Here is a 21,712-nt window from a genome sequence, read left to right on the forward strand (position 1 = left end):
CTTCCTGATTTTGGCCCATTTATGAGCATCGCGGATTGTGACGAGCGCCTTCTCTGTCGACCCGAACGAGAGACAACACTACCCTTGCACACAGTTAAGGCCAGATAAAGGTAAGATGAAGGCGTTCTATTTTCTATTCTTTTGCGAAATTCGTTTTTTGTTGTTGTAAAACTATAAATTGTCTCAAATCGTATAAAATATCGGCTACTTTTGCATTATTTGTCTGATGCCATTGTAGGCCCTACTTTATATCCCCGTTATCGTATCATCAGAAATGCAGAGTGGTCTCATAAAGTGTTATAATTTTTGGGGGGTCTTTTGCCTTTTCATTTTCAAGCTATTAATGACTTTTCTATTTAAATAAAGGTAAAATAAAATAAAATAAATAAATAAATGATGGTGCCTGGCCACGGCTTGCAGCTTGGTATCTTGTCTATTTTTAACCCGTCCCGTCAGCTGGCGAGATGTCACTCCATTTAGAAACGGCAGTGAGGGGGAAAGGAAAAGGCGTCAAGTTGCAACCACACAGCTAGATAACAGCGTTTTATCACTACTGAAATACTCTGCCACACCTTCCTGTATTTTTTTTCCATGGGCAAAGGCATTTCACTGTTCATTCGTTGCTTGTCATGGGGCGGCAGGTAGCCTAGTGCTTTAGTGCTTTTGGCCAGTAACCGAAAGGTCGCCGGTTCGAATCCCCGAGCCGGAAAGGTGGACATAACTGCTGTTCTGCCCTTGAGTCCTCCCCTGACGCCGATGACGTGGATATCGATTAAGGAAGCCTCCCTGCACCTCTCGGATTCAGAGGGGTTGGGTTGGATGCAGAAGACACATTTTCTGTTGAATGCATTCAGTTGTACAACTGACTAGGTATCCCCACCCTTTCCCCGTTCACTTCTATGCAGTGTGGCCAACTACCAGTTTCTGACTGCAATGGTGGACAGCATATTAAATGTAGCAATCTGTTGCAGATACAATGTAGCCAAATGTGGTTACTTTGTTGTTCCCTTTCAGAGATGCTAAGAAATCAATAACCTGCCCAGGGACTGCGGTTGAAAATTAGCCGGCTACCTAAAACCGGCACTTTTACTGACACGTTGATTAATGTGCACTGTCCCTGTAAAAAATAAACTCAAACTCAATGTTTTCATTGCACACGCGAAGATAAAATGTTTAAATAAATAGTTAAATTTCTATTTGTTAAAGTTAATCATTAAACTAGGGAGAAAACACAGCAAAATTCTTATTGTCATACCCAGAGATAAATGAAACACGGGCGAAGGAACGAAGCTGAATTAAATACTTGAATGTCAAGTCTTTTATTATTTATTTCAGTGCGAGGAAGACATTTTATAGGAGCCATTTTATAGTAGCCTATCAGCAAATTCAACTCTGTCTTTCTCCGTCTCTGCACACTGAGACAAGAGGAAAAAAATATTGTCTTTATATATGTGTTACAGCTACATGTTATAAGTAATGTGTTATAGCTACATGTTATAAGTAATGTGTTATAGCTACATGTTATAAGTAATATGTTATAGCTACATGTTATAAGTAATGTGTTATAGCTACATGTTATAAGTAATGTGTTATAGCTACATGTTATAAGTAATATGTTATAGCTACATGTTATAAGTAATATGTTATAGCTACATGTTATAAGTAATGTGTTATAGCTACATGTTATAAGTAATGTGTTATAGCTACATGTTATAAGTAATATGTTATAGCTACATGTTATAAGTAATGTGTTATAGCTGTGTTATCATTATGTTCTGTTTCTTTAAAATGTCAGGTGACATTAGGTGCTTTGTTGCCCAACTGTAGGCTAAACATTAGTCCTGACCAGTGTTGTGAGTGCTATAGAGAGGACAGTCCTGTCTGTGTGTATTTATGCTTTGGTTTATGTGGGCTGACATTGGCTCTTCTTCTCCTCTCTGTGCTATGTAGCCCAGTGGAAAGTGTCCACACCATGGACATTTAATACCAGATCATTTCCCATTGTTCCAGTATGGGTTGATTGATGGAGTGTGTCTGTCTGGTTTCAGTGGCTAAAGGCTGGAACGTGGGGGTTCATTCATCAGGGAAAGTCAGATAAAACCGATGAAAGGAAAATCCATAGTCTGTGTGCAGAACAGTCTAGTACAGACAAGGGCAGGGCAGGCCCGGACCCCAATCTGGTCTAAAATCGAATTTAAAAAAAAATAAAACAGTGAATTAAAATCCATCACTCATGTTATGTATTGGGGAACACAGTTCATTTCACCCGGGACATCTGGAAAAAGACTGAATATAGAGCCTTGATGTGGTTTAAAATCTCTCTTCTCCAAACATGTTTGAAATGTGAGGTGTTAACTGGGCTGTTTCATAGTAGGGTAATGTTCAAGACAGGCCTAATACAGACTTCACAGGAAATGCTGTTTCATAGTAGGGTAATGTTCAAGACAGGCCTAATACAGACTTCACAGGAAATGCTGTTTCATAGTAGGGTAATGTTCAAGACAGGCCTAATACAGACTTCACAGGAAATGCTGTTTCATAGGACATTACAGACGTCACAGTAAAGGTATACTAAGTTCTGAAATGGCTTTGAACCAAAAGTACACGTTGTGCTGTATTCCCCCTGTAAAGTGGTACATGTACCTGCCAAACGCCTAGGCAATGTCATGTGTCGTCAGCTAGTAATTTGCTTTGTCACATTGAAAAAAAAATACTTGGACGCAGCACGCAGCAATTGATTTAGTCGTACGACAGCCGTGATTCAGCAGAAAACATTGGTGCCCAGTAACATGTCAGGCGAGACAGACTGCATCTTAACCCAGGGGTCATTGGACCAGGTCATGCTGCAGAGGTCGATGCTTCAGTCCCGTGGAGCCCCACCCATACATATTTTATAAAGGACACACCCGTGGCTTTGGCCACACAGACCTGCAGCAACTGTGTACAGGTTGTGCTGCCATCACATGGCATTGTCTACAGTATTATCTGCACAGGTCTGTCAACTCATTTCCCCTTAACAGTGGCTACACAGGTACAGTCCGTGGGCTTTTATGTTGACTTTATGCTTTTGTGTTTTATGCTTTTTTTTTTTTTTTTTTATAATGTAAACTTTTATGTTTTATACTGTTGGATTCTGTCATTGAGCATTTCAAATGTTGCCAAAATTCTGTCCTGAGTCACTGTCCTGAGTCACTGTCATGACTCACTGTCATGACTCACTGTCCTGACTCACTGTCCTGAGTCACTGTCCTGACTCACTGTCATGACTTCAGACCTAGATCCTCACTGAGGGCTGGTGTGTAGATGTCTTCAACATTTACCTCTCTCCCATCCTCCTCTCTCTCCTATCCTCCTTTATCTCCTCTCTCCCATCCTCCTTTCTCTCCTCTCTCCCATCCTCCTTTATCTCCTCTCTCCCATCCTCCTTTCTCTCCTCTCTCTCCTATCCTCCTTTATCTCCTCTCTCCCATCCTCCTCTCTCTCCTATCCTCCTTTCTCTCCTCTCTCCCATCCTCCTTTATCTCCTCTCTCCCATTCTCCTTTCTCTCCTCTCTCCCATCCTCCTTTCTCTCCTCTCTCCCATCCTCCTTTCTCTCCTCTCTCCCATCCTCCTTTCTCTCCTCTCTCCCATCCTCTCTCTCCCATCCTCCTTTCTCTCCCATCCTCCTTTCTCTCCTCTCTCCCATCCTCTCTTTCCCATCCTCCTTTATCTCCTCTCCCATCCTCCTTTATCTCCTCTCTCCCATCCTCCTTTCTCTCCTCTCTCCCATCCTCCTTTCTCTCCTCTCTCCCATCCTCCTTTCTCTCCTCTCTCCCATCCTCCTTTCTCTCCTCTCTCCCATCCTCTCTCTCCCATCCTCCTTTCTCTCCTTTCTCCCATCCTCCTTTCTCTCCTCTCTCCCATCCTCCTCTCTCTCCCATCCTCCTTTCTCTCCTCTCTCCCATCCTCCTTTCTCTCCTCTCTCCCATCCTCTCTCTCCCATCCTCCTTTTTCTCCTCTCTCCCATCCTCTCTCTCTCCTATCCTCCTTTATCTCCTCTCTCCCATCCTCCTCTCTCTCCCATCCTCCTTTATCTCCTCTCTCCCATCCTCCTCTCTCTCCTATCCTCCTTTCTCTCCTCTCTCTCATCCTCCTTTTTCTTACTTTTCCCCCCTCTCTTGTCTCCTGTGTAGTTCCAGAACCATGTCCATCCTGAAGATTCACGCTCGTGAGATTTTCGACTCCCGTGGAAACCCCACCGTGGAGGTCGACCTGTACACCAAGAAAGGTAAGAAGAGGTTATACTAGAGCAGGACTATCTGTACACTTTGTTCTCTGTAGGGTTAGGGTTCCACTTTGTTCTCTGTAGGGTTAGGGTCACACTTTGTAGGGTTAGGGTTCCACTTTGTTCTCTGTGGGGTTAGGGTTCCACTTTGTTCTCTGTAGGGTTAGGGTTCTACTTTGTTCTCTGTAGGGTTAGGGTTCCACTTTGTTCTCTGTAGGGTTAGGGTTCCACTTTGTTCTCTGTAGGGTTAGGGTTCCACTTTGTTCTCTGTAGGGTTAGGGTTCCACTTTGGGTGCATGTTGTCCATACCACAGTTCTCTCTAAGGGGGCCAGTTTTCATAGTTTAAGCAACATTGCATGCATGCACGTTGTCTAGGATATATTTAGCAACTGTCTGCGGTTATCAGATTTAGAATAAAGCATTGCTAATTATGGAACGTCGTTTTGGTCTTTTGATGCCCCCCAAAAAATACACACGTCAAATAACCCCATTTAATAAGCTTGTTGACCAGTCAGGACCTGCATATGACTGCATGCCACATAATAATTCAACACGTTCACTACTTTTTTTACGTAGCTATTGCACATTGATTACACTTTCAGTCATATTTCATATGTCACAGCGATTCACCGATAGGTATGCTTTGATGCTGGTAAAGTTTTGTCTCGTGCACCTGCCGTATGAGCGGAGACACTCTTACCCAAGCTCTGGACGGTGCTGGTCAGAAACAAAGCTAGCTAGATGATGGACGCAAACAATGTCCCCCCCCCCCCCCCTAAAACATAGCAAAACAACATAATCTGTTTCAGTAGCTATAGTTAGCTAGCTAACTATCTAGCTAGGTGTCATCATCTAAAATACCCATCATTTATAGGACAGTTCGTATTTGATTAATGATGGTCGGACCCATCTATGTGAAGCTAGCCACAGTAAGGATTAGCCACAATATTGAAATTTGCGGTGTGCCTTCAAAATAAAAGTTGCTTTATTGAAAATGAGGCGAATTAATACAAATAGTGGAATCATGCCATAATGGAATAGGTTGGAATGTTGTTATAGAAATTCAACAAAATAAAATAATTTGTCAATTGGACAAAAATCTGTTGAAATCACACTGTGGCTGTATTAGACTTTAGAACTGTATCGAGGGCATATTTATTACACTGCACAGCCTTACCTATGGACTGTGGATCAATGACATGGGGCGTCAGTCTTGAAACTAGCATAGGCAACAACAACAACTAGCTGGACGGAAAACAGTGATACACATAACACACAACGCTGTCTACGGGCGTGTGGGGAAGGGTTCTTTAAATGGAACATCCAATCAAAATTGATTTGAACGGCTCCCTATCAGCAGGTTATAACCCGCCATCTCCATTTAATAGTAGCCTATCAGCAGGTTATAACCCTCCATCTCCATTTAATAGTAGCCTATCAGCAGGTTATAACCCTCCCTCTCCATTTAATAGTAGCCTATCAGCAGGTTATAACCCTCCCTTTCCATTTAATAGTAGCCTATCAGCAGGTTATAACCCTCCCTCTCCATTTAATAGTAGCCTATCAGCAGGTAATAACCCTCCATCTCCATTTAATAGTAGCCTATCAGCAGGTTATAACCCTCCCACTCTATTTAATAGTAGCCTATCAGCAGGTTATAACCCTCCCACTCCATTTAATAGTAGCCTATCAGCAGGTTATAACCCTCCCTCTCCATTTAATAGTAGCCTATCAGCAGGTTATAACCCTCCATCTCCATTTAATTGTAGCCTATCAGCAGGTTATAACCCTCCCTCTCCATTTAATAGTAGCCTATCAGCAGGTTATAACCCTCCATCTCTATTTAATAGTAGCCTATCAGCAGGTTATAACCCTCCATCTCCATTTAATAGTAGCCTATCAGCAGGTTATAACCCTCCATCTCCATTTAATAGTAGCCTATCAGCAGGTTATAACCCTCCATCTCCATTTAATAGTAGCCTATCAGCAGGTTATAACCCTCCCTCTCCATTTAATAGTAGCCTATCAGCAGGTTATAACCCTCCCTCTCCATTTAATAGTAGCCTATCAGCAGGTTATAACCCTCCATCTCTATTTAATAGTAGCCTATCAGCAGGTTATAACCCTCCCTCTCCATTTAATAGTAGCCTATCAGCAGGTTATAACCCTCCCTCTCCATTTAATAGTAGCCTATCAGCAGGTAATAACCCTCCATCTCCATTTAATAGTAGACTATCAGCAGGTAATAACCCTCCCTCTCCATTTAATAGTAGCCTATCAGCAGGATATAACCCTCCATCTCCAGTCTGACACCTATGGTTCCCAAATGGCACCCTATTCCCTATATAGCGCACTACTTTTGCCTACTACTTTCAGTGCACCCCTATGAGGCCTCGTCAGAAGTAGTGCGCTATATAGTGAATAGGGTACTATTTGATATGGAGACGTGGATACTTACAGTACAGAGTTCACAGGTTGGACTCCGTAATACCTAGAGGCCTAAAAGAGGCCAGGTTAATACTTATTATAAACTGGGTGGTTCCAGCCCTGAATGCTGATTGGCTGACAGCTGTGGTATATCAGACCGTATTTCAAGGGGATTGCAAAACGTTTATTTTTACTGCTCTAATTACGTTTGTAACCAGTTTATAATAGCAATAAGGCACCTCAGGGGTTTGTGGTAAGAACAGCCCTTAACCGTGGTATATTGGCCATATACCACACCCCCTCGTGGTAAGAACAGCCCTTAACCGTGGTATATTGGCCATATACCACACCCCCTCGTGGTAAGAACAGCCCTTAACCGTGGTATATTGGCCATATACCACACCCCCTCGTGGTGAGAACAGCCCTTAACCGTGGTATATTGGCAATATACCACACCCCCTCGTGGTAAGAACAGCCCTTAACCGTGGTATATTGGCCATATACCACACCCCCTCGTGGTAAGAACAGCCCTTAACCGTGGTATATTGGCCATATACCACACCCCCTCGTGGTAAGAACAGCCCTTAACCGTGGTATATTGGCCATATACCACACCCCCTCGTGGTAAGAACAGCCCTTAACCGTGGTATATTGGCCATATACCACACCCCCTCGTGGTAAGAACAGCCCTTAACCGTGGTATATTGGCCATATAACACACCCCCTCGTGGTGAGAACAGCCCTTAACCGTGGTATATTGGCCATATAACACACCCCCTCGTGGTGAGAACAGCCCTTAACCGTGGTATATTGGCCATATAACACACCCCCTCGTGGTAAGAACAGCCCTTAACCGTGGTATATTGGCCATATACCACACCCCCTCGTGGTAAGAACAGCCCTTAACCGTGGTATATTGGCCATATACCACACCCCCTCGTGGTAAGAACAGCCCTTAACCGTGGTATATTGGCCATATAACACACCCCCTCGTGGTAAGAACAGCCCTTAACCGTGGTATATTGGCCATATAACACACCCCCTCGTGGTAAGAACAGCCCTTAACCGTGGTATATTGGCCATATAACACACCCCCTCGTCGTGAGAACAGCCCTTAACCGTGGTATATTGGCCATATACCACACCCCCTCGTGGTAAGAACAGCCCTTAACCGTGGTATATTGGCCATATACCACACCCCCTCGTGGTAAGAACAGCCCTTAACCGTGGTATATTGGCCATATACCACACCCCCTCGTGGTAAGAACAGCCCTTAACCGTGGTATATTGGCCATATAACACACCCCCTCGTGGTAAGAACAGCCCTTAACCGTGGTATATTGGCCATATACCACACCCCCTCGTGGTAAGAACAGCCCTTAACCGTGGTATATTGGCCATATACCACACCCCCTCGTGGTAAGAACAGCCCTTAACCGTGGTATATTGGCCATATAACACACCCCCTCGTGGTAAGAACAGCCCTTAACCGTGGTATATTGGCCATATACCACACCCCCTCGTGGTAAGAACAGCCCTTAACCGTGGTATATTGGCCATATACCACACCCCCTCGTGGTAAGAACAGCCCTTAACCGTGGTATATTGGCCATATACCACACCCCCTCGTGGTAAGAACAGCCCTTAACCGTGGTATATTGGCCATATAACACACCCCCTTGTGGTAAGAACAGCCCTTAACCGTGGTATATTGGCCATATACCACACCCCCTCGTGGTAAGAACAGCCCTTAACCGTGGTATATTGGCCATATACCACACCCCCTTGTGGTAAGAACAGCCCTTAACCGTGGTATATTGGCCATATACCACACCCCCTCGTGGTAAGAACAGCCCTTAACCGTGGTATATTGGCCATATACCACACCCCCTTGTGGTAAGAACAGCCCTTAACCGTGGTATATTGGCCATATACCACACCCCCTCGTGCCTTATTGCTTAATTCTACTCCATCTTGTTAACCAGGAATTAGTCCTTTTTATAGGTTTTTCTGGGGTAGTCACTGAAGTCTTCTAATACTCTTCCTCGTGTGAATTTTGAAGTCATATTTAAAGTGTTGTTGATCATACAGGCACAGAACATGACAGACCCGTCATTTGTAATGGGATTACAATTCATTGGAAATCAATACCTTAACTTTCAAGATGTATTTTTCTTTTATCTCAACCAACCTAACGATATTCAACCAACTAACTCTGAATATCCAGAATGTAAATCGGGGTTTTCCGCTGCCCCTTGTAAAGAGTGGAGTTCCCCTTTTGTCGTTCTGCTCCGTGGGCTAAAACAAAGCCGCTATTTCAACTTAATGAATGAATGTCCAGAATGTTAATGAAGCTATCTGATTTAGGCCACCGAGGAAGAGGAAAGGGGGGTTGAGAGAAGACATGTTGGATTTAACAGGGGCTTGCAAATGGGCTTGAAATCCACCCCCCCCCAAAAAAGGGAAAGCGTTTTCCATTTGCTCTCTTTTGACCGTTTGTGCGAAGGTTGCTAGGTGCTCTAAGCTAGCAGATTCACGGTTTCTGGTTCAGGGTGGACCTCGCCCCAACCTGATTTGGCATTGGATGCATCTCAAAGGATGCCGTATTCCCTTTATACTGCTCCATTTTTGACCAGGGCCCAAAGGGATTCCCATTGGGCCTCTGTTCAAAAGAATATCACTATAAAGAAAAGAGAGTGCAATTTGGGATACACTTTGTGTTGTCTGCTGCTGTATAAATAAGGTTGGATTGTTAGACCGTGCAGAGAGACAAGGCCCCCAGATGTAAATGTGTCTCTGCTATATAACACAAAAGGGGGTCTGAATTACTGTCGTTACTAGACGGGTCTGCATCGTCCTTCTGTTTCTATTTTCAGATCCAGTACTAATCCTCTGGGATGAGAGGGACTCACTGGAAACAGTGTTTCAGCAGAGGTCAGAACTGACACGGATGGCTGCCACCGAAACGCGTTCGTTTGTTCTGGCCTCTTCTGATAAAAGAAACACATTCAAACGTATTTAAAAAAAATAAAATAAAAAAAAACATTTATTTCAGTGAGTGACGGTTTTTCTTTTCTTCAAGTATATGCCTTTTTGAACCCGGCACCCAAAAACTTTTTTGTTACAACAAACATTTGAGCTGAGCATGCTAATTTCTCTTTCTAAGAGAGTGACTGTCACGTCCTCCGATGGGGGGGTTGCAACCACAAAAATAACATATTAGTATCTGGACAGAGGGCTTCCGAGTGGTGCAGTGGTCTAAGGAGACTCTGGTTCCATTCCAGGCTGTATCACAACCGGGCCGTGATTTGGGAGTCCCATAGGGCGGCGCTCAATTGGCCGAGGGTCGTACAGGTTTGGACGGGGTAGGCTGTCATTGTAAATAAGAATTTGTTCTTATCTGACTTGCCTAGTTAAATAAAGGTTAAAAAATGTACATTTAAATTTGAACTGAATCTAGGCATATGTTAAAAAAAGATAACCTTACTGAATTCAGACATACTGTATATGTGTCCAAAATGCAATATGTTGCATGCTTTGATTGTAGTTGATTTGAAAACAAGTGAAATCACTAAGACTCAATTTATCTGAATAGGTTTTTTGGGCTTGACTGCTAAGCTATATCAAGCATCCCATAGCTGATTTCTTGATACAGATGATTTGATAAGCCGAAACTCATGACCTAAATCTCTCTGTGTGTCTCTGTGGTTAAGCTTTAAATCTCTCCTGATCTCAGTCATTGTCATTGGTTTGAACAGCATTTTTTTATATATATATTTTTGCCCAATGAGCAGTTAGAATCAAATTTGCACATCCTGTATCTTTCTTGAATCCAAAAATGTCTGACCTTGGTGTGTGTCTGAGCCAGCAGTCGCATCCTGGAAGCTGCTGCACTGTGTGTGTGTGTGTGTGTGTGTGTGTGTGTGTGTGCGTGTGCGTGTGCGTGTGCGTGCGCGTGCGCGGAGGCTGCTACATTGCACATGCTCAGTAGAGAGCGGTTCTTCTCTGTCCTACTCTGTTACATCACATTGATCTGCTTAGCATGTGCAACCCTCTCTCTCCTCCTCTGGGAACAAAATGTGATTAAAATAGGACCGAAGGGATACTTGCTGCTCATTGGATAATTTTGATTTCCTGTTTCTTTTACTATGAATAACAAACAACCTTCATACTACTACAGTAGAGTGCATTCTGAAAAAGTATTTTACGGAACAGCCTTGTTCTAAAATGTATTAAATTAATTTGTGTTCCTCATCGATCTACACACAATACCCCATAATGACAAAGCAAAAACAGTTTTTTAGAAATGTTTGCAAATTTATTTAAAAAAAAAAATATTCAGACCCTGCTCTTTGAGACTCGAAATTGAGATCAGGTGCATCTTGTTACCATTGATCATCCTTTGAGATGTTTCTACAACTTGATTGAAGTCCACCTGTGGTAAATTCAATTGATTGGACATGATTTGGAAAGGCACACACCTGTCTCTATAAGGTCCCGCAGTTGACAGTGCATGTCAGAGCAAAAACCGAGCCATGAGGTTGAAGGAATTGTCCGTAGAGCTCCGAGACAGGATTGTGTCGAGGCACAGATCTGGGGAAGGGTACCAAAAAATGTCTGCAGCATTGAAGGTCCCGAAGAACACAGGGGCCTCCATCATTCTTAAATGGAAGAAGTTTGGAACCACCAAGACTCTTCCTAGAGCTGGCCGCCCGGCCAAATAGAGCAATCGGGGTAGAAGGGCCTTGGTCAGGGAGGTGACCAAAAACCTGATGGTCACTTTGACAGACCTCCGGAGTTACTCTGTGGAGATGGGAGAACCTTCCAGAAGAACAACCATCTCTGCTGCGCTCCAACAATCAGGCCTTTATGGTAGAGTGGCCAGACGGAAGCCACTCCTCAGTAAAAAGCACATGACAGCACGCTTGGAGTTTGCCAAAAGGCACCTAAAGGACTCAGACCATGGTCTGATGAAACCAAGATTGAACTCTTTGGCCTGAATGCCAAGCGTCATGTTTGGAGGAAACCTGGCACCATCCCTACAGAGTACGGTGAAGCACGATGGTGGCAGCATCATGCTGTGGGGATGTTTTTCAGAGGCAGGGACTGGGAGACTAGTCAAGATCGAGGGAAAGATGAACGGAGAAAGGTACAGGGAGATTCTTGATGAAAATCTGCTCCAGAGCGCTCAGGACCTTCACCCCAGTCTTCCAGCAGGACAACGACGCCCAGCCCACAGCCAAGACAACGCAGGAGTGGCTTCAGGACAAGTCTCTAAATGACCTTGAGTGGCCCAGCCAGAGCCTGGACTTGAACCCGGTCGAACATCTCTGGAGAGACCTGAAAATAGCTGCGCAGCAACGCTCCCCATCCAACCTGACAGAGTTTGAGAGGATCTTCAGCGAAGAATGGGAGAAACTCCCTAAATACAGGTGTGCCAAGCTTGTAGCGTCAAACCCAAGAAGACTCGAGGCTGTAATCGCTGCCAAAGGTGCTTCAACAAAGTACTGAGTAAATGGTCTGAATACTTCTGTAAATGTAAAATTCCTGTATTTTTTTGCTTTGTCATTATGGGGTATTGTGTGTAGATTGATGGCGAGAGAAAAAAAAACAATTGAATCCATTTCGGAATAAGTCTGTAACGTAACAAAATGTGGAAAAAGTCAAGGTGTGTGAATATTTAAATATACGTAAATGTAATATTAGGATGTAACAGCCAGCCTCTTTGCAGTGAGTCAGGAAATCAATTTAAAACACAGTAGTCATTAAGATCCTCTGTGTTCTCCAGGTCTGTTCAGGGCTGCCGTCCCCAGCGGCGCCTCTACTGGCATCTATGAAGCTCTGGAGCTCCGTGACAACGACAAGACACGCTACCTGGGAAAAGGTTTGCTTTTGATTTCCCAATGTCCTCGTAGTACAAAAGCCCTCTTATTTTAAAAATGTTCCGTTTACATCTTCATCTTCATCTTCTTCCTTTCTGACGCTTCATCCTTCTCTCCTCCTCTGTCAGGGGTGAAAAGGGCTGTTAAATATATTAATGAGTTTTTGGCCCCAGCTCTGTGTAACCAGGTAAATGAACAGTGTGGAGGAGCAACAGGAGTAAGACAGAGATAACACTGAAATGAACTGGAGTTGGTGACTTTTGATTTGGACAACTAACTAACCTCTGTCGCAGGCATTCACAGACGATCACAGATCTGCTAAACCATTATTACCCAGAGAGCAATAGGGTGACTATAACGGACATCCCTATTCAAGTCAGCGTTCCAAGATGGGTGGATTCAACCTGCGGCCATTTTGTCATTCTATTTCTGTGATTACCCCCATGATCCCAATAGTAGATTATTCCACTCGACGTTTGTTTAACCAGCCTAGTTGCTGCCACCCAAGCAGCTAGTCTTAGCGAGAGCTAAGGCTCTTGCTCTGTGATCGTCTGGTAATGCCTGCTCTTGCATGGTCTACTTCTCCCTGGGTCGTGACGCTCTGCTTGTCCCTCTGCAGGTGTCTCAAAAGCTGTTGATCATATCAATAAAACTATTGCACCTGCACTTGTTCGGCAGGTAGGAACATTTACTGTTTGACTAACATTGACAATGTTGTGCTAGTGTCAAGTCAGAGTTGCACAGAGTTTACAGTATGAGATGGAATAGTCACGGCAGTATGTTTGTCATGTAGTAGATTGCTAAGCACGATCCTGACTGAACACAATTGAGTCAAAGTGGTAAGTTATCTCTATATAGTATGTATTAATAGTATCTTTGCTTTTTTGTCTGTTACAAGTATCTCTGAGTTGTAGAAATACACCACTGTACTTTGATCACTGTCAAAGTGATTACTGTCCTTGAACACAGTGACTGTCACTGCAGAGCGCCAAAGATCTTTCACCTAACCTGCCTAGTAACACCTCAAGATGCTGTGTGTAGTGTGTACTAGTGAACCATAAACGTCCTTCAAGCCTGGTGTTTTGAGCTAACCTGTTTGAACTTTGAACTAACCTGTTGTCTGTTTGTTGTCACTTCCTCCCATATCTCTAATGACCGGTGTGTTGTTCTGTGTCTGTCCTGTTGTTCAGGATGTCAGCGTCCTGGAGCAGGAGAAGGTTGACCAGCTGATGCTGGACATGGATGGCACAGAGAACAAGTGTAAGTTGGGAAACGTTTTACTTGGAGCCTGCAGTTATAAAGCGTTTATAACTTGTTATAAACATGTATGGGCCTTTATTACAAGGCATAGATAACATGTGATAGTTGGGTGATGGATGCCTAGAGAACCGGATGTTTTTAAACGGATGTTGACAGCCCGGTCCAACTTTAAACAAACAATTGATAAAGGCTGATTAGAGCAAAGTCACTAAGTCTTTATGAGCACTACGTGGATGCTTCACGTTTCATTTACACGAAATTGCTAAATGTTAGCTGCTTCTCTTGGCTTATTTATTAGTTGTGAATATTCAGCAGGCAGAGCAAAAAGTTAAGGTTAGGCATAGGGACTGATGGGTTAGGGACTGATGGGTTAGGGACTGATGGGTTAGGGACTGATGGGTTAGGGACTGATGGGTTAGGGACTGATGGGTTAGGGTCTGATAGGTTAGGGACTGATGGGTTAGGGACTGATAGGTTAGGGCCTGATGGGTTAGGGACTGATGGGTTAGGGACTGATGGGTTAGGGACTGATGGGTTAGGGACTGATAGGTTAGGGACTGATGGGTTAGGGACTGATGGGTGAGGGACTGATGGGTTAGGGACTGATGGGTTAGGGACTGATGGGTTAGGGACTGATGGGTTAGGGACTGATGGGTTAGGGACTGATGAGTTAGGGCCTGATAGGTTAGGGTCTGATAGGTTAGGGTTAGGGTCTGATAGGTTAGGGTCTGATAGGTTAGGGACTGATGGGTTAGGGACTGATGGGTTAGGGACTGATGGGTTAGGGACTGATGGGTTAGGGACTGATGGGTTAGGGACTGATGGGTTAGAGACTGATGGGTTAGGGACTGATGGGTTAGGAACTGATAGGTTAGGGACTGATAGGTTAGGGTTAGGGACTGATAGGTTAGGGTTAGGGTCTGATAGGTTAGGGTTAGCGACTGATAGGTTAGGTTTAGGGTCTGATAGGTTAGGGTTAGGGTCTGATAGGTTAGGGTCTGATAGGTTAGGGACTGATAGGTTAGGGACTGATAGGTTAGGGTTAGCGACTGATAGGTTAGGTTTAGGGTCTGATAGGTTAGGGTTAGGGTCTGATAGGTTAGGGTCTGATAGGTTAGGGTTAGGGTCTGATAGGTTAGGGTCTGATAGGTTAGGGACTGATAGGTTAGTGACTGATAGGTTAGGTTTAGGGTCTGATAGGTTAGGGTTAGGGTCTGATAGGTTAGGGTCTGATAGGTTAGGGTTAGGGTCTGATAGGTTAGGGTTAGCGACTGATAGGTTAGGTTTAGGGTCTGATAGGTTAGGGTTAGGGTCTGATAGGTTAGGGACTGATAGGTTAGGGACTGATAGGTTAGGGTTAGCGACTGATAGGTTAGGTTTAGGGTCTGATAGGTTAGGTTTAGGGTCTGATAGGTTAGGGTTAGGGTCTGATAGGTTAGGGACTGATAGGTTAGGGACTGATAGGTTAGGGTTACATTTAAATGTAGAAATGGTGAGCTGCCAGCTGTACACTGCCTTATTTATTCACAGCATTGAGTTAACATGGAGATTCTGGTTACACATTACATATACACTACACCAGTGTACTAGGCATCAACACAAAGTCCCCAAATAGGCTTTTGTTGAACCCTTGAAGAGAATAGAATACAGAAAAGAGAATAGAAGCTGTTTACAGAAAAGAGAATAGAAGCTGTTTACAGAAAAGAAAATAGAAGCTGTTTACAGTAAAGAGAATAGAAGCTGTATACAGTAAAGAAAATAGAAGCTGTATACAGAAAAGAGAATAGAAGCTGTATACAGAAAAGAGAAAAGAAGCTGTATACAGAAAAGAGAATAGAAGCTGTATACAGAAAAGAGAATAGAAGCTGTTTACAGAAAAGAGAATAGAAGCTGTATACAGTAAAGAAAATAGAAGCTGTTTACAGAAAAAAGAATAGAAGCTGTTTACAGAAAAGAGAATAGAAGCTGTATACAGAAAAGAGAATAGAAGCTGTTTACAGAAAAGAGAATAGAAGCTGTTTACAGAAAAGAGAATAGAAGCTGTATACAGAAAAGAGAATAGAAGCTGTTTACAGAAAAGAGAATAGAAGCTGTTTACAGAAAAGAGAATAGAAGCTGTTTACAGAAAAGAGAATAGAAGCTGTTTACAGAAAAGAGAATAGAAGCTGTATACAGAAAAGAGAATAGAAGCTGTATACAGAAAATAGAATAGAAGCTGTTTACAGAAAAGAGAATAGAAGCTGTTTACAGAAAAGAGAATAGAAGCTGTTTACAGAAAAGAGAATAGAAGCTGTATACAGAAAAGAGAATAGAAGCTGTTTACAGAAAAGAGAATAGAAGCTGTATACAGAAAAGAGAATAGAAGCTGTTTACAGAAAAGAGAATAGAAGCTGTTTACAGAAAAGAGAATAGAAGCTGTTTACAGAAAAGAGAATAGAAGCTGTTTACAGAAAAGAGAATAGAAGCTGTTTACAGAAAAGAGAATAGAAGCTGTATACAGAAAAGAGAATAGAAGCTGTTTACAGAAAAGAGAATAGAAGCTGTATACAGAAAAGAGAATAGAAGCTGTTTACAGAAAAGAGAATAGAAGCTGTTTACAGAAAAGAGAATAGAAGCTGTTTACAGAAAAGCACTGTATTGGCTGTTAAATCTTGGAACCCAGAACTAAATCTATGGTGACAACTATTAATTATGATAACAGTCATTCACAATAGACTACGGGCTCTCTATTTGTTCCCCCTCAGCTAAGTTTGGGACCAAGAGTTAGGGTGAAGTTTAGTCATGGGGTTGGTGAACTGCCAGGAACCACCTTTTAAAACCAATGATGAGAGGAGTACGAGGCAGAAAACAGCTGTATGGGCACTTACCTCCTCCCTCACCCGCCCTCCTCCCAGCTAAGTTTGGTGCCAACGCCATCCTGGGCGTGTCCCTGGCTGTGTGCAAGGCCGGTGCTGCTGAGAAAGGTGTCCCCCTGTACCGTCACATCGCTGACCTCGCTGGCAACCCCGATGTCATCCTACCCGTCCCTGTAAGCCTGTGTTTATATTTTATATTTATGTGACTGACTTTGGCTTGGACCTCGGCCTCCTGCTACCAATAAGTCTGTTAGTCCTCCGAGCTAAAGCCTAGGCACTAAGCTCAGGGAGTTAACACAACTTTACAGGTTTCAGACAACATTAATCATCATCCCATAGTTGTAAATGAGAACTTGTTCTCAACGGGCCTACCTGGTTAAATAAAGGTGACATAAATCAAATAAAACAAATAGTGGTTCACTCAGTCACCTCTTATATTTACAACAAGACTTTACTTAGCTTTAACTGTAATTACAGAACCACCTCTTATATTTACAACAAGACTTTACTTAGCTTTAACTGTAATTACAGAACCACCTCTTATATTTACAATAAGACTTTACTTAGCTTTAACTGTAATTACAGAACCACCTCTTATATTTACAACAAGACTTTACTTAGCTTTAACTGTAATTACAGAACCACCTCTTATATTTACAATAAGACTTTACTTAGCTTTAACTGTAATTACAGAACCACCTCTTATATTTATTATAAGACTTTACTTAGCTTTAACTGTAATTACAGAACCACCTCTTATATTTATTATAAGACTTTACTTAACTTTAACTGTAATTACAGAACCACCTCTTATATTTACAACAAGACTTTACTTAGCTTTAACTGTAATTCCAGAACCACCTCTTATATTTACAATAAGACTTTACTTAGCTTTAACTGTAATTACAGAACCACCTCTTATATTTACAACAAGACTTTACTTAGCTTTAACTGTAATTACAGAACCACCTCTTATATTTACAATAAGACTTTACTTAGCTTTAACTGTAATTCCAGAACCACCTCTTATATTTACAACAAGACTTTACTTAACTGTAATTACAGAACCACCTCTTATATTTACAACATTACTTTCCTTAACTTTAACTGTAATTCCAGAACCACCTCTTATATTTACAATATTACTTTACTTAACTTTAACTGTAATTGCAGAACCACCTCTTATATTTATTATAAGACTTTACTTAGCTTTAACTGTAATTACAGAACCACCTCTTATATTTATTATAAGACTTTACTTAGCTTTAACTGTAATTCCAGAACCACCTCTTATATTTACAATAAGACTTTACTTAGCTTTAACTGTAATTCCAGAACCACCTCTTATATTTACAATAAGACTTTACTTAGCTTTAACTGTAATTCCAGAACCACCTCTTATATTTACAATAAGACTTTACTTAGCTTTAACTGTAATTCCAGAACCACCTCTTATATTTACAATAAGACTTTACTTAGCTTTAACTGTAATTCCAGAACCACCTCTTATATTTATAATAAGACTTTACTTAGCTTTAACTGTAATTGCAGAACCACCTCTTATATTTATAATAAGACTTTACTTAGCTTTAACTGTAATTCCAGAACCACCTCTTATATTTATAATAAGACTTTACTTAGCTTTAACTGTAATTCCAGAACCACCTCTTATATTTATAATAAGACTTTACTTAACTTTAACTGTAATTACAGAACCACCTCTTATATTTACAACATTACTTTCCTTAACGTTAACTGTAATTTGAAACTTAAAGCTCAAACCTCTGTTGTCTCTGTCCAAGGCCTTCAACGTGATCAACGGAGGTTCCCACGCAGGCAACAAGCTGGCCATGCAGGAGTTCATGATCCTCCCTGTAGGAGCCAGCACCTTCAAGGAGGCCATGAGGATCGGCGCCGAGGTCTACCACAACCTGAAGAACGTCATCAAGAAGAAGTACGGTCAGGACGCCACTAATGTGGGAGACGAGGGGGGCTTCGCCCCTAACATCCTGGAGAACAAAGAAGGTAAGAGAGAAAGAGGGATGGAGGGGTTGAGGGAGGGGGGAGGGATGGAGGGGTTGATGGAGGGATGGAGGGTATGAGAGGGAGGGGTAGAGAATGGGAGAGATGGGTTGAGAGAGGGTGGGAGGGGTTGAGAGAGGGTGGGATGGTTGAGAGAGGGTGGGAGGGGTTGAGAGAGGGAGGGAGGGGTTGAGAGGGAGGGGTAGAGAATGGGAGAGATGGGTTGAGAGAGGGAGGGAGGGGTTGAGAGAGGGTGGGAGGGATTGAGAGAGGGTGGGAGGGGTTGAGAGAGGGAGATTGGAGGAATAGCACCAACGTAGAAGACAAGGGAGGCTTCTCCCCCAACATCCTGGAGAACAAGGAAGGTAAGAGAGAAAGAGGGATGGAGGGGTTAGGGTTAGGGGTTGAGAGAGGGAGGGAGGGGTTGAGGGAGGGAGGGAGACGAGGGAGGGGAGAGGGGTTGAGAGAGGGATGGAGGGGTTGAGGGAGGGAGGGAGACGAGGGAGGCTTCGTCCCAAACATCCTGGAGAACAAGGAAGGTAAGAGAGAAAGAGGGATGGAGGGGTTGAGGGAGGGAGGGGTTAAGGGAGGGAGGGGTTGAGAGAGGGTGGGAGGGGTTGAGAGGGAGGGGTAGAGAATGGGAGAGATGGGTTGAGAGAGGGAGCGAGGGGTTGAGAGAGGGTGGGAGGGGTTGAGAGAGGAAGGGAGGGATTGAGGGAGGGTTGAGAGAGGGAGATTGGCACCAACGTAGAAGACAAGGGAGGCTTCTCCCCCAACATCCTGGAGAACAAGGGGAGAGACCATGAGCGTCAGTCAGTTAATCAGTCAGTTAACCAGTCAGTCAGTTAATCAATCAGTCAGATTGACAGTAAGTCTGTCAAGTCAGTTAATCAATCAGTCAGATTTGACAGTAAGTCAGTCAGTCAATCCAGCCAATAATCAGTCAGATGTATAAACCTTTTCAGAGCATCAGTTGTCACAAGCTGCAACAGGAAAACCTTTCTTTTCCCAATACAAGACCAGCAGTATGGCACCACTGCAGCTTCACTTCAGTTGGATAATGAGTAATGCTACTCAGTGCCAGGTCAGTGTAGCTCGGTGCCAGGTCAGTGTAGCTCAGTGCCAGGTCAGTGCCAGGTCAGTGCTGCTCAGTGCCAGGTCAGTGTAGCTCGGTGCCAGGTCAGTGCCAGGTCAATGTAGCTCAGTGCCAGGTCAGTGTAGCTCAGTGCCAGGTCAGTGCTGCTCAGTGCCAGGTCAGTGTAGCTCTTTGCAAGTCAGTGTAGCTCAGTGCCAGGTCAGTGTAGCTCAGTGCCAGGTCAGTGTAGCTCAGTGCCAGGTCAGTGCCAGGTCAGTGTAGCTCAGTGCCAGCTCGGTGCCAGCTCGGTGCCAGCTCGGTGCAGCTCAGTGCCAGCTCAGTGTAGCTCAGTGCCAGGTCAGTGCAGCTCAGTGCCAGGTCAGTGTAGCTCAGTGCAGGTCAGTGTAGCTCAGTGCCAGGTCAGTGCTGCTCAGTGCCAGGTCAGTGTAGTTCAGTGCAGGTCAGTGTAGCTCAGTGCAGGTCAGTGTAGCTCAGTGCAGGTCAGTGTAGCTCAGTGCAGGTCAGTGTAGCTCAGTGCCAGGTCAGTGCTGCTCAGTGCCAGGTCAGTGCTGCTCAGTGCCAGGTCAGTGTAGCTCAGTGCCAGGTCAGTGCTGCTCAGTGCCAGGTCAGTGTAGCTCAGTGCCAGGTCAGTGCTGCTCAGTGCCAGGTCAGTGTAGCTCAGTGCAGGTCAGTGTAGCTCAGTGCCAGGTCAGTGCCAGGTCAGTGCCAGGTCAGTGTAGCTCAGTGCCAGCTCAGTGCCAGCTCAGTGCAGCTCGGTGCCAGGTTATTGGTCAAGGTGCTAAGATGGCAGATGCCCCAGTGGGCCACTTAGCAGAGGTCATGATGAAACTGTAAAATAATTGAGGATTTATTCTCCTACTTATTTATTTATTGTGCTACCTGAAGAATATCTTAACAATTGCATGATCAAATCAACTCAAATCAGTTCAATGACTAGGTTTGAAGTTACTTGAAGTGATTTGGCCACAAATTATAGCCTACTCAATATTGTATTTTGTTAATGGTATTGTACACTATTTAAATATGAAGAAAAAAATATATCAAGCCAAGCAAATCTGATAATTTAGCGTGAGGGAATCTCTTATTCATCTATGTTCCTCTCGGCTCTGGAGTTGCTGAAGGAAGCCATTAGCAAAGCCGGCTACACCGACAAGATTGTGATCGGCATGGACGTGGCCGCCTCAGAGTTCTACAAGGACGGGAAATACGACCTGGACTTCAAGTCACCTGACGACTCCAGCCGTTACATCACCCCAGACCAGCTGGGAGACCTCTACAAGAGCTTCGTCAAGGATTATCCAGGTGGGTGTTCATGTGTCCCAAATGGCACCATATTCCCTATATAGTGCACTACTTTAGACCAGAGCCCTATTTCCTATATAGTGCACTACTTTAGTCCAGAGCCCTATTCCCTATATAGTGCACTACTTTAGACAAGAGCCCTATTCCCGATATAGTGCACTACTTTAGACCAGAGCCCTATTCCCTATATAGTGCACTACTTTAGACCAGAGCCCTATGGAACCCTCTTCCCTATATAGTGCACTACTTTAGACCAGAGCCCTATGAAACCCTCTTCCCTATATAGTGCACTACTTTAGACCAGAGCCCTATTCCCTATATAGTGCACTACTTTAGACCAGAGCCCTATTCCCTATATAGTGCACTACTTTAGACAAGAGCTCTATTCCCTATATAGTGCACTACTTTTGTTCAGGGTCCCCATCACCAAGGGGGATAGGTTGCCTGGGGTCGGCAGTGCTACTACCACTAAATGAAGAGTTACCCAGGTCTGTTACTGAGATTAACACTGATCCTCATTATACTGTTAAGACTCCGGCTGAGTTACCCAGGTCTGTTACTGAGATAACACTGATCCTCATTATACTGTTAAGACTCCGGCT

The 21,712-nt window shown here is 43.7% G+C and overlaps 1 protein-coding gene across 1 annotated transcript in view; it reads left to right on the forward strand.

Moving 5' to 3' along the window:
• Positions 1-21,712, forward strand: part of LOC129861342 (enolase-like) — a 29,001-nt gene continuing 7,289 nt past the window's right edge. Inside the window, exons 1-8 of the mRNA XM_055932700.1 lie at positions 1-110; positions 4,174-4,268; positions 12,482-12,577; positions 13,195-13,253; positions 13,766-13,835; positions 16,730-16,863; positions 18,493-18,714; positions 20,912-21,110. Coding sequence (XP_055788675.1) covers positions 4,184-4,268; positions 12,482-12,577; positions 13,195-13,253; positions 13,766-13,835; positions 16,730-16,863; positions 18,493-18,714; positions 20,912-21,110 — 865 coding nt within the window. The 5' untranslated portion in view covers positions 1-110; positions 4,174-4,183. The remainder of the gene's footprint in view (positions 111-4,173; positions 4,269-12,481; positions 12,578-13,194; positions 13,254-13,765; positions 13,836-16,729; positions 16,864-18,492; positions 18,715-20,911; positions 21,111-21,712) is intronic.

This window comes from Salvelinus fontinalis, chromosome 8, assembly GCF_029448725.1.
Source record: "Salvelinus fontinalis isolate EN_2023a chromosome 8, ASM2944872v1, whole genome shotgun sequence".
Classification (NCBI taxonomy): domain Eukaryota; kingdom Metazoa; phylum Chordata; class Actinopteri; order Salmoniformes; family Salmonidae; genus Salvelinus; species Salvelinus fontinalis.